Below are 13,371 nucleotides of genomic sequence, written 5' to 3'. Positions count from 1 at the left end.
GGACTGACTGTCCGGCATATTTGAGATATTTCCCTGCTCCAACACTCCTGATTAACTGGTAACTAAACCCATTTAGTTAGAATCAGGTGTGGTGGAGCAAGGAAACATCTCAAACCTACAGTGGGTCCCGAGGACCAGGATTGAGAAACACTGCAAACAAAATCCAGGCTCTTAAAACATGATGAGACTTTCTTTATGTGCTCTTTTTTTCTGTGACAGTAAACGTTGAGGCAGTTTATTTCTGCACTGGCTCCATAAAGATTGTATCCAACACACTGGTGTCCCATAAATCAGAAGATACGCAATGAATAATAAACGATATCGCAGAAGGAAGGAATATCTGCTCATTGAAATCCTAGATCCTCGTCTGTGAGGAGCAGAAAAACACACGTGATGTCAGTCAGTTAAATAAACAAATAAGGTCAAAGTGTTTCAGTGGTGGTATACTGTATATTTCTCAGGGTTTACAAATATCTACTTTTTTTCTTCTTTTGTTTTTTTTAATGCGGCATAGTACATTACATAGTATTTTTTCCAGAGAGCAAAATAAATATATTGCACTTAAAAATCGTCAAAAACACAATCTCATCAGGTGTTGTATTCAGATTATGGCATACATAAAATAAAATAAAATAAAAAAGATTATTTTCAGTGGTGAGTCGGGAATGTGCATATAGTTTTGAAATAAAGGAAGATGGAAACTCTCAGTTCAGGCTGTACATCAGTAAAAGACCACAACAACAACAAAAAACAGGACAAAAATGGATCCAAGTCATTGTCTTTGCTTAATAAACACAAGAGATAAATGTCATGTAAATAATTATATCCATGTTCTTCCTTTGTTTACAAATGTGGCACAAATCAAACCAATTAACATTGAACAGTGTTTGTTTCACCCCCTCTGTCGCCACAGGAAAGCACCGAACACACACACACACACACACACACACACACCTCTGAATGCACCTAACGCTGGTACTTTCACAGTAAAAGAAGAATTCCTTAAGGTGTTGTCGCCAAACCCCAATCCCCAATTTTCATGATTTCAAAGTCTTCCTCATACGAGACAGAACCACACACACACACACACACACACACAAACCCAACTCTTTACCAGCGACTATCATCAAACAAGTCCAACTGTTGCTTTTAGTGAAGGTCAAATAAACCTGGATTATTAAATGTCAGTACTAATACTGGTAACTTTAGAGTTTAAAAAAAATTGAATCTCATCATTGAATTTTTGACTGCGGTGATGCTTCTTTCATGTTTTCATTCTCACGTAATAAAGGAAACATGCTTGTATTTTATTTATATTTTATTTGCGGACTGTTTGACTGAAATTATTAGGATTTTTTTCTTAAAATTTAAAGTTTACAGTTTAAAAATAGGACATGCAATAGGAGCTATTTCGTTAATGCTCTCCAGTTATTTAGTGTGATTGCATAGTCTCCATGTGGACTTGGATCAATAAGAATTCATGTGAAGGTAGGACTTGCTCACTTGTGCTGCTTGTTTCTGTCATTTTTTCTGTTATTGTGCGTCAAGTGGGGGGAAGTATAGAATCCAATCAGTCAGGCAAACGACGAAGAAGCATCAAGCTTCGGCTTCACTTCCCGATGCGCTGCGGTTTTATTTCGTGGGGCTAACAAGTTGTCAAAAATCGCAGCAGACATGTACAGAAATACCTGAAAATGCTGCTCGTCATCGATCTCTCTCATCAGCACCAACGACGAGTAATATTCCCCATTAATTGGACGACTTACATTAATTCCAATGCCACGAAATCAAGCACAATAATAAAGAATCCCTTTTAATTGAAGCTAGCTTGTTAATGATATCGTGTAAATGTCCATACACACAGAGGTACGTGACGGAGACGACATGTGGGACGAATGGGCGTAAAACGGATGGAAATGGGGTATGAATGGGCCTTTAATGGGATTGTTGTCTGTTTACGCTAAAGTCTCACTGCTGGTAAAATGTTGACACGTTTGTTTGCTGAGTTTGAATTCTCTCTAGAATCCGTGTCGACAACCGAATGAATAACTCAAATTTAAAGTGTCATCTCTGCGTCATTAGGTCGTCAAATGAGTTACATATTAAGGTCCAGTCGCTCAAAGGGTTGGTTGGGCTTGTGAGCTAACGGCTAACATGCTAACAAGCTACTAATGTTTTTTCCGTTTTTCCCTCCTTCCTGCTGTCATTTTGTGAACAAGGTTTAATCTTAATCCAGGCAAAAACAAGCAAACTCACAGCTAGCAATATTAGCTCGTTTTGCTAACGCGACACTTTGAAAAACCGGGCAGGTAAATAATGAAATGTTCATGGTCCAACACAGTGAATTAGCTACAGCTTAAGCTCTGTAGTTTCTTCCGTGTTGGATGCTCAGTTAATGGTCTTTGGTGTTTGCTGTTGGTTAATAATATTTAACGTCGGCCACTGAGGTTTAATCCCACGTTAAAAAAAGGCTATAAGTCTTTTCTACTGAAATTGAAAATGCTTGTTTGACTGGACCTTTAAAGTATAAGCAGAAATCTCTCACCCCGGTCAAAGTTGATCATTTTCGTCCCTTATTTTAGTATGAAGTTCACCCTGTGTGTCTGTCTACTGCGGTCAGCATGCGTCCTATGATTTTTTTTAAACTTTTTTTCTTTTACACTCTATACAGTGAGAATTTTCCTATGAGTAAATGTAGCTTTTTCATCTTTGTACAATACATTTTTTAACATGTCTCCATCAGAGCGTGGAGTTATAACGTCATATTGTACACGTGGCTGGTTTTTCTAGAAAAGCTGAGATGGCAGCTTTGCCTCTATGATATGCTGAAGTGTTGGGTCACATGAAGCTCCAGTCATGATCACTTACACAGGTTGAGTGTGATCTTTAAAGCTTCACTTGAGACCCTGTAGCCAGTCTAAAGAGGAACAAAGGGTGTGTGTGTTTTTTTTTTAAATATTGGTAAAGTGAGTGTTAATGGAGGATCCACTTCCTCAAGGGTCAAGCTCAAACATGTTCCCTTTGTCGTCTCGCATTAGGATTTAGAGTTTGTTCAACGTCACCAAAGAGTCTGTACAAAACCTGGACCAGGTCCTGGGGTCTTTCAGTCCTTTTCGTTTTTCCTGGATTTGCTCAAAAGGAAGCAGTTTCCTCTTCATAGTGTCCGTTACCTCACACACTGAGGTGAACTATTTACAAAGACCAGAGGCAACGCGCAAACTGGATGACGAGTGAGGAGCCGCTGTGGAAAAGGAACTCGGGAGAAAGGTTTAAGTGTGGAGTCATACGAAGGGCGTCATGACCGTGGAGGAGTGGCGCAGTCCCTGGATGGCGGCGTAGGGCCCCTGCTGGAAGTAGTGGTGGTAGCGGGGCATGTGGAAGGAGGGGAACGACGGCCCGCTGGCTTGCATGGTTCCCGCCAGAGCTGTGGGTGTGAGCGGCATGCCCAGCCGGCTGTAGGGGGGCAGGGAGCCCTGGATGGGGTGCGGCAGGGAGGCGGCACTGGTGCCCATTGCTGACAGGGACTGCGGGTGCTGGAAGCCCGAGAAGCCCGACGTGGTGGTGACCCAGGAGCTCAGAGAGAGGTTTTCTGAGGCGCTGAACGCTGAGCCTGTCAGAAACACAGGGCAGATGTTACCGCCGGTTACATTTCACGACATTCTATAACTCTGTATTTGATGTAAGAGTGCAGAGGAGCTTGAGAACAGGATGTTGGAGATACATATCAACCATCCGACTGGATGACGTCTAATAACCCTCGTGCAATTGCCCAGTGGTGACAGAAAGTATCTGAGTCAGGACTCTTGCACCTTTAACCGTTTAAGAGTTAAAAATGCTGATCTCTGCGTGTGTTCCTGTGACTGCTGCTCACCTCTGGCGTGCGCGGAGTGTCCGTCCTCGCCCAGGTTGTCCTCGTCGCCGGTGTAGGTTCGGATCGGCGAGCGGGCGTACGAGTGCTTGTGGATCAGATTCTCAACACTTTCCCTGCAGCAAAAGCCGAAGAGAGAAGCCCCAAAATAAATCTCCTCGGTTTCCACGATGGTCACAATGTAACACCACACTCACAATGATGACAATGACAATAGTATGTATGAAGAAGGAAGTTGAACGTTGCAGGTGAATGTGATGGAGGAGGAGGATGAAGAATCTTTGTCGCTCAAAATACTGTTTGTATCTATTATGGACAAAATTATTTCAATTTCTAATAATAATAAACGAAACATATAAATACTTATCTGAAGCAATAGAATCATTCTTTTTTTAATTTTGGGATGTAGTGGGAGGATTAGTGGTGAAATGTAATTATTAAGTTTTTTTTGTTCAATCACTAACCTAAGACTCCTTTTTTTGAGGGCAAATATAGGAACCTCCCTCACTTATGCATATTATTCTACAGCATTTTTAAGTATCAGACCTGATTTGTTAGTATGTTAAGTTACTTGGAATGACCACATGGTGGCGCCTGCATTTTTTTCTTTCCCCAGTAATTCCAATTTGTCATCATCTTATTTAAGATATATACATATATATGTATATGTATATGTATATGTATATGTATGTGTATGTATGTATTTTTCTATATATATATATATAGATATATATGTATATATGTATATGTATATGTATATATATATAGATATAGATATATACTTATCTATCTGTATATATCTATATATATACGTGTGTGTGTGTGTGTGTGTGTTCCTTCCACAAAGTGCATTAGCTCATTTGAGTCTTGTCAGACAGCACTTCTCAAACACAGTGACACAAATTGTTGTTGCAAGTGGGACAGAGCATGTCTCTCTCTCCATGTGTGTGTGTGTGTGTGAGACAGCCCGTCCTCCTCCACCACCCTCTGTAGCCCCCCCCCCCTCAATTAGGTTAGGAAAGTGCAATATCTGTCAGCAGAGGAGTACAAATGTGTGTGTTTTTATCAGTGTCGGGGCCCCTGCGGGCCACAGCAAACTCCCACAATGCACAGCAGGGCTGGAGGGAGCTGGGGGGGCGCGGAGCAAGCTGGTTTCAATCAGTCACTGCGGCCAATTGAATTACAGTGTGTTTTAGTGCAGTGGCCGACTCCAGACTAATGTGATTTCTGCAGCTCCCAGAAGATCAATTGATCAGGTCTAATTCACAGCCCTCAAAAAAGAGGGACACAAGAAGAAACAGGGAGGGAGGGTGTGTGTTTGGGGAAAGGTGGTTTGGGGGGCGGGGGGTGGGGGGGGGGTGATGTCTGATTGAGTGAAAGGAGCAGATGGTTTGATTTTGTCAGCTGAATTCGGCTGAATGTGCCGGAATCAGGAATTAGGAGAAGTGTGTGTTTTGGCAGGTTCTTCAAAATCCTTTGGAAGAGGATTTGTATCTCTCTCCCTCTCTCTCTCTCTCTCTCTCTCTCTCGCTCTCTCTCTCTCTCTCTCTCTCTCTCTCTCTCTCTCTCTCTGTGTGAATTAAACAGACTCCTTCTCCTCTTTTTCTTTCTTATTCGTGCACAAAATCCATTAATAAAATTGCAACCAAAAAAAACAAGCAGAGGGGGAATAAGAAGAGGGAGAGGAAGAACGAAAGGACGAGTGAGGGAAGAGCACGTCAAGAGAGAGAATGACAAGGAGGAGACAGGAAGTAGTAAAAGAAGGATAAGAGGAGAAACGAGGAAGAAAAAAAGGAATGATATGTAAGGGGGAAAAAGGAGGGTCAGAGAGACAGATTTGAAGAGAGAAAACCACGATGTGAGAGGCAAAAGGATGACAAAAGAGGAAGAATTGAGGAGATTAGGAAGGATGAAGGAAAATTGTGACGGTGAAACAAAAAGGGGAAGAAAAGAAGGATGAAAGAGAAGGAGAAGGAAGCAACAGGACTGGAAAAAGACAGAACAAGGAGGGAGAATAAAGAATAAGAAAGAGTTTTGTTGGTAAACAAAGGCAAACAACAGAATCCCCTGTACCTCTCCATGTCTGTGAGTCGCGACGAGTCCCGGAAGCCTTTGGCAAACGGGTTACTGTCGATCTTGAGTTTAGTTATCTGTGAAAAAAAAGAAACAGCAAAAGTGAGTTTTCTCCTCTTTTTTTAAACACATTTGACATGCGTTTTTTCCCGCCTCAGTTCAGTCTCACCTGCAGCTCTAACACTGATTAATTATTCTTATTGTTATTTCATTTGTTAATTATTGCTCATCTTGGGCTTTAAAGTACACTGCAGGAGGAGGAGGACGACGACCACATAAACCCCTGATAAAACAGAGTTTTTAGCTCTTTAAAACTAAACGTGTTTGATTGTTAATCACTGATATTAAAGATGTAATATGTAACATTTCACCTTTAAAACATCTTAAAACAACAAGACTGATGTTGTGCTTTTTATTTTGGCAGTATAGTGTGTGCCGACATGAGCCAAAGTGTTTTCATCTTTGAATCCATACAAATCTGTATTTTTAGGTAAGGCACCGTTGTCATAGTGATGTTGTTTACCTTTGTATAAAATCGTATAAATAAACTTGTTGTGGCAGAGACTATGAATTTCAAATCATTTTCCTCTTGTTTTTTTGTTTTTTTTACCACAACTGTAAACATTACAAGTATAATAAATAACAATTGTACTATAAAAAAATGTTTGTCGTTTTTTGGTATATTTGAGTCACTTTTTTCAAGAATACAAATGTTATTCCTCTATTTGCAGCATCATTACTGGAATGTGTGCTATTTAATATTAAACACAAGTCCATGTGAGGCAGCATGAGGCTGAGAGAGAACTGTCAATTTCACAAATATGGAGATCCAGCAGCTGTCAGTCACTCACCAGCTGGTTCTGATAGGCCGTGACGGCGGTGAAGACGGTCTCCACGAAGACGAAGGTGCGAAACTCCTCGGACTTGAGGTTGAGCAGCGAGGCCGTGTGGTCTTTCTTCTTGATGATGTGGACCCGCGGCTGGTACTTGTGCATGGAGTTGAGGATGATCTGCAGAGGAGACGAGAGATCAAGAGACGGCGACGGTCAGCGAGACCAAAAAAACAACCAAAAAACTGCGGCATACTCCGTCTAATGTTTGCGACAAACATTTCTGGGCCAAAATTCACACAAAGAGCAATCTGTAATTAAAAATTTTAATTTAGAGTGCTAATTTTATTATTATCACAATATTCTTATATTTTTGCATCAGATTTAGAGCTAATAAATCAAGTCCGGCTTTGTTATTAACCCTTAAGAGTTCCTGGGGACATTTCCCTTCTGTGTTGAATGAATACAGCTCAAATTTTCCAGAGGATCTTCATTTCTGGTAAACTTTAGAATGGTAATCTCAGTTACTTGAATTAGCCTAAAGTGGCTAATCTATGCAAGAATTTACTTATTTGTTCCTTCCCAAAAACAGCTGTAGAAACATTATAAGCTTTTATTTTTTTTACTTTAAACGAGTCAATCTTTTTTTTTTGACATTTTAACCCTTTAAAGACCACTTTGTTTACACAACTCTGCTGTTTTTCTATCAAAAAACAAAAACAAATAAATACATAATATAAAATAAATTTCAAGGAGAATTTGATAATAGTTATTATTAGACCCTGAGATGGGTCAAGGATTAGCAGAAACATTGATTTTGACGCAGTTATATTTCTAGGAACAAATTAGTTAAAAAAAAAAGAAAATTAAAAAAAATCTGGCACTGTAAAAAAAAAAAAAACAATGCATCAAAATCAATGTTTTTTTTTAAATACTATTAATATTTGATATGTATATTTCAGGCTGATGTATAGTTTAAAAATAAATGTAAAAAAATATTCATACATATTTTTTTATAGCAGTTTTTGGGAAGGTGTCATTTTCTGACGCTAGGGACAAATTAGTTTTATTTAAGGAACTCTTAAGGGTTAAGCTTTTATTAATCTAAAAGTCTTTGCTTTTGAAATTCAGTTCATTTCTGACTCAATTGTTTTTTTTATATTTATTTAGTTTTGTTTTAATGCTGTCAAATGTTTGCTAAAACATATCATGACAAACCATTTAAAAATGACAGTGCCTAATTATCTATATGAAAAGACGACACATCTATAGAGAGCGTAGTTTTTTAATTCAGATGTTTTAGGTTCCTTCTTTAGCATTTTGAAATTAACTCGCTGCTACAAATGCAGTGATGTACAACGTGTCGTCATATTGCTACGATTTACTCTCAAATGAATGCAATTCATTTTAAATTAGGATAGGAAATACTGGCAGACGCGTTATAATTAAAAGAAAATAAGTATAACTAACTATATATAATTCTGCAGTAACACAGATGTTTTGTCATTTGTGCATTTTCTTTTAATCTGATTAGTTAAAATATTCAAACTTGTCTGGTAAATAGAAATAACATCTAAAATACAGGGATAACCAGTATTTTTGTATTTGTTGAGACATGTTTTTGCTTTGGTTACATGAGTGTTAATCCCAAGAGGCTATTTTTAGACTGTAAAATGGGAGGACACACACACACACACACACACACACCCTTGAATGTGTGATTGTGCTGTGGTGGTTGTTGTGCGGTTTTGTGCCTGTTTGAACTCGTCATGAAAGAGGGATTAAAAGAGTAATTTGCTCCAGTCGGATGAAATAATTATAACAACATAATATAACATGTCAAACTCGACATGATTTTGTCTAAAATGTATATATTTTTTAATATTTATTCATGATACTTGGTGTGAAATCAGAAGCAAAAATACAAATGTAATATATATAATATTATCATTATTATTAGTATTATTGTTATTATTAGTAGTATTATTATTAGTATTATTATTTGTGTCAAAAGTCAGATTTTAAGCACCTGAAGCAATAATACAATTTTTAAATTTTGGGTAGTTATTTAACTTTTATTCATCTGAATCACATTTTAAAATATTTATAGACGTCTATTTCTGTGACGACTACATTTATAAATTACTTCAAATGTATTAATATATTATTCATTTAAACAAGATTTAAAGATTTAATTTTATTTTGGCATTTTAAATTGAGAGTGCTAATTTCACTTTTTATTGACATATATCAATTTGGAAAAAACTAAATTATATTTTTATTTCAAAATAAGGATGAATGTATTTTCCTTTTTTTTTGTTTAAAGTAAATCATTTTCAAACATATTTATAGATGATTATAATTCAGACAGAGAGCCACTTCATTTGTAAGTTAAGTGCTAAATTAACTTTAATTAGTGCAACTAAATTCTTAGAATGTTTTAAATGAGTTGTAGCTATTTAATCAATAGCAAACATTTAAAATTTAATTTAGTTATTGAACTTTTATTAATCCCAAAGTTTATTTCAAAAATGTTTTTGTATTTTTTTTTGTTCGTTTTGATGATGTTGTCTTTTTTTAATATTTCTTTTTGTTATGTGTCTCGAGACAAAAAAAAAAAACAAATGAAGAAACGCGCGCTCACGTGTCCATGTTGGTCCAGTTCGTTGTTGGTCAGTTTGACTTTCTCGAAGGAAACCATCTGCTTCATCAGCTGCTCTCCCGTGAACGGCGAGTCCGGGTGAACGTACAACCTGCCGGAGTGACGTCACAGGTCAAGGTATCAATTAACGCACACTTACACACACACAAACTTTGAGTGTTGCAGCAGCAGCAGCGGGACTCCATGCTCGCCTCTGATTGGCTGACAGAGTTCCTCAGCACAATCAACGCTCACGTTTGCACATTTAAATAGAAAAAAACAAATAAGAACCTAATTTAAAAAAAACATGTAGAGTAATTTACCAAATCCAAAAATTAATATATTAAAGAATATGGAAATGGAGTCTAATGTAAATGTAAATCATGAAGAGCCATTTGTAAAAATAGATGTTAATCTCTATTGAATAAGTAAAACCGGACTCCACATCACAGCTTCCTCACAGTAGTTTCAGTGTCATTAAAAAAAAAATCTACTAAAGGTGTCAGTTCTGGCTGCAGGTCTTATTTATTTCGGTTCTAAATTAAATAAATGTCATGTTTGGCATAAGAGTGTATGTGTGTGTGTGTGTGAGAGAGAGAGAGAGGGAGGGAGAGAGAGAGAGAGAGAGAGAGAGAGAGAGAGGCCGCTGTACCTGGCGGGAAGAGGAGGGTCAGCCTTGCCGGCCACGAGCCACGAGGAGCGGTGATACGCGTACCGGTACCGCTTATTGTCCACGGGGACGATGTCCATCAACACGATGTACTTTGAGTCCTGGTCCACGCCAGAGAAAGAGACACGGATGGTGGGGAACATTCTCCTGAGTGGGGAAGCAGCATTATTTTTATTAGTAGTAGTAGTATTACAACTATGATACGGTGCATTTTGCCCGTTTGACAAACAAACGAAAGAAAGTGCAAACTGATAAACAAATAAATAATTAAAGAATTTTACTTGTTTAATTTTTTTGTGCACTGCAAAAATAATGAATGATTATTATTATTATTATTATTATTATTTTAAAAAGCAACGAAACATCTCCTTTTATTTTAATGTCTCAGATGTTTCCAGGCAACGAAAGTGTCTCGGCCAAACGATGACGTCATGAGATGACGCCGACGATACTGTCAGGGCCACCACGCTTTAAACGAGGATGAGATCTGGTCACGAGATTAATCAGTGAGGATTAATCCTAATCTGGCTCTGAGCCTGCAGACAATACAGCTCCATGATAACTGAACGTCCGGGCTAAATTGGACCGGGATACCTGAGATTTTCCGTCTTAATCCCATATTAATGTATATTTTCGTGCAGCAGACGCTCACAGGTGTTAATGCAGATTCTGATTCAGCTTCAACCTTTGTTTCAAATATTCAGAAACATTATTATTATTGTTGATAATAATATATCGTACATATATCACCGTTGCCACGTGGATAAAATAAGATAAATAAAACAAGATGAAATAATGTCAAATAAAATAAAACCTTAAATAAAATAAAAGTAAAAGTAAATACAATAATAATAATAATAATAACAATAATAATAATAATAATAAAATAATAAAATAATATTAAATTAAATTAAATTAAATTAAATTAAATTAAATACAAAAATGTAAAGAATAAAATCATAAATTAAAGTTAAAATTAATATTAAATAGAGACATTTTTTACCTTCCAGACTTGGTGATGATCATCTCGGTGCCGAGATCGTGAAATTTGTCCCACAGCTCTTTGGTCTCGAGGCTGCACGCGATCTTCGCCATCTCCTCGCTGGGGATGCCGGGAGTGGTGGGGATGAGCGGCTCCGTGCACACGGCGGGCGCGCTCCCACTGAAGTCCGCGTGTCCGTCCAGCGAGGACAGCTCAGCCAGAGACTGTTGGCTGCACGAGGACTTCTCCACGAACTGCTCTGTGGGTGTTTAACACGTGAGGAGAGCAACATGTCAGAGAGTGTGACAACAAAAATAAACAAATGAATATATATACACACACAGTAGTTCCCTTTATTTAGTTAAGACAGGAATGATTTTTTTACCACTTTATAATCAAGATAAGAACTCTATTGTCGTTATATAGACAAATACAACAACAGCGCACTGTAAAATATCTAAATAAATAACGGTGTAAACCGTAAATGTGCACGTGTATAAACCCTGAAGTAGGCCTAAAGTGCAGTGACAAAACAACGCTGTTCATTTGCTCTGTTGACTCAGCACTCTGGAGAAAATTACAATTTAAAGTCTCAGATTATATTTCTATTTGTAGTCAACGCTGGAAACAATAAAATAAATATAAATATAACTAAAGTTAGCAGGTTATATGAAGCCAGCTTATCCAGTTTAGTTTGAATTAATTAAATGATTTAAGCCTTTTTTAGTGAAGATAAAGATTGATAATTGATAATAATAATAATAATAATAATAATAATAATAATAATATTAATGCAGAGTTTAGAATTGGTTGTTACCAAATGAAATAACTTTATTTTTTTCAGTGAAGATTAAGATTGAGACTTTACTGTATTTCCTTCTGAATAAAATAAAAAAATACATTTTAAAACGTTTCCCCCCACTCTCTCTGTCGTTTTAAAAAAATGACATCATACATTTTATGTTCTCTTGTTCCCAACCAGAAGCTGAGAAAATGCACGTCAGTGCCAAATCGGATCCAACGTCCTTTAAATAAAGTCACACGGAGAGAAATTGACATGATGTGAAAAAACCCCGGATTAATCTGAATCAAACTGACTGAGAAAAAAAGAATAATTCCAAAATACAACGTAGTTTTCATCTGCATATGTTCGCATTTTAAAATGAGACAAACATGTTTAGATTTTACGCACAATTACGCACACCACTGGTAACACGACAGGGTGCAATCATTCAGATTGTGTTGATACTAATATACTTTTGATTTACTTTTTTTTTCTTCCCTTCACTGACATCAAACAGTTCATCCTTGCCATTCTCACAGTCTGATGATGTCACACATCCATCACTCTCGGGACTCTCTGTCCTTTGCGTAAAAGGCGCAGATTATTCTCGTGCACAAATCAAAACCCAAAATGAAACTTTTGTAACGTAAAAATGGTAACTTTTCATTCTTACCGAGAGGCTTGATGGTGCTCTCCTCCGTCTCTTTGTCTTTACTCGGCTTCCCACTGGACATCAGGGCCGCTATGGAGAAAGCGTTTGCCCGGGATGACAGCTGCGGTTTTGGGGATGACGTGTACTCCATGTCCGCGGCAAAAGACTCGCACCAAAAATATTCCTCTTTAAATAATACTTTATATATATATGTATGTATTTAAAAAGTGAAATCCTTCAGAAACCTTTAGCTCCGCCTGTTTTCTTGTCTTCCAGGTTTTTCTGTTTTGTTTTAAACAGCGCAGTAAAAACAAACTGTTACCGCGGCTGCACCGGTGAAACGCTCACCAGCTGTGGAGACGCGTGTCACTGTTGTCCTGCTGGATTCATGGTGAATGCATGAATGAAGAAAGGGTGAGGAGGATGAGGAGGAGGAGGACAGAGTCCGGAGAAGTTGTGTGTCCTGCAGTGACAGATACAGAGACAGATCTGCCGGCTGCTCTTTGAGAAGCTCCACTCTTCAACCTCGCCCTCCCCTTATAATTCCACTGTGGCCTCCAATCACTGCGTCCGCCTCCACGTCACGCTCCCACAGAGGCTCTGATACCGAGCAGCCAATTAGAGAACTTCATGTTACCACAGGTTTTCTTTTTATTTTTTATTCTTCATGTCAAAGATCCAGAGAGAGAGAGAGAGAGAGAGAGAGAGAGAGAGAGAGCATTTGTATTTCTTATAGTGTGTACTTTAAAAATAGTATTGCAGTAAATGCTAATGATAATACACTAGAGTAATAGAATGAACTGCACGCAGTGATGATCGGCCCGCGCGTCCCCGCTCAGCAGTTCCCTGACCAGTGAGAAATGTCATGTAG

The 13,371-nt window shown here is 38.0% G+C and overlaps 1 protein-coding gene across 2 annotated transcripts; it reads right to left on the bottom strand.

Moving 5' to 3' along the window:
• Positions 1-436: 436 nt before the first annotated feature.
• tbx20 (T-box transcription factor 20) lies at positions 437-12,931 on the bottom strand. Of its 2 annotated transcripts, none has more exons than XM_058647837.1 (8): positions 12,522-12,931; positions 11,086-11,323; positions 10,065-10,229; positions 9,416-9,524; positions 6,793-6,951; positions 5,942-6,018; positions 3,872-3,984; positions 437-3,610 (listed from the first exon to the last, which is right to left on the bottom strand). In XM_058647837.1, exons 1-8 carry the CDS (start codon positions 12,649-12,651, stop codon positions 3,282-3,284), a joined length of 1,320 nt encoding a protein of 439 aa, XP_058503820.1. In that variant the 5' UTR covers positions 12,652-12,931; the 3' UTR covers positions 437-3,281. The 2 variants fall into 2 exon arrangements, with proteins under 2 accessions (XP_058503820.1, XP_058503819.1); XM_058647836.1 differs by having other exon boundaries at positions 3,872-3,988; positions 5,943-6,018.
• Positions 12,932-13,371: the final 440 nt, after the last annotated feature.

This window comes from Solea solea, chromosome 13, assembly GCF_958295425.1.
Source record: "Solea solea chromosome 13, fSolSol10.1, whole genome shotgun sequence".
Classification (NCBI taxonomy): Eukaryota; Metazoa; Chordata; class Actinopteri; order Pleuronectiformes; family Soleidae; genus Solea; species Solea solea.
Note: the sequence above shows the minus strand (reverse complement) of the source record. Positions and strands in the feature narration are given on the sequence as shown.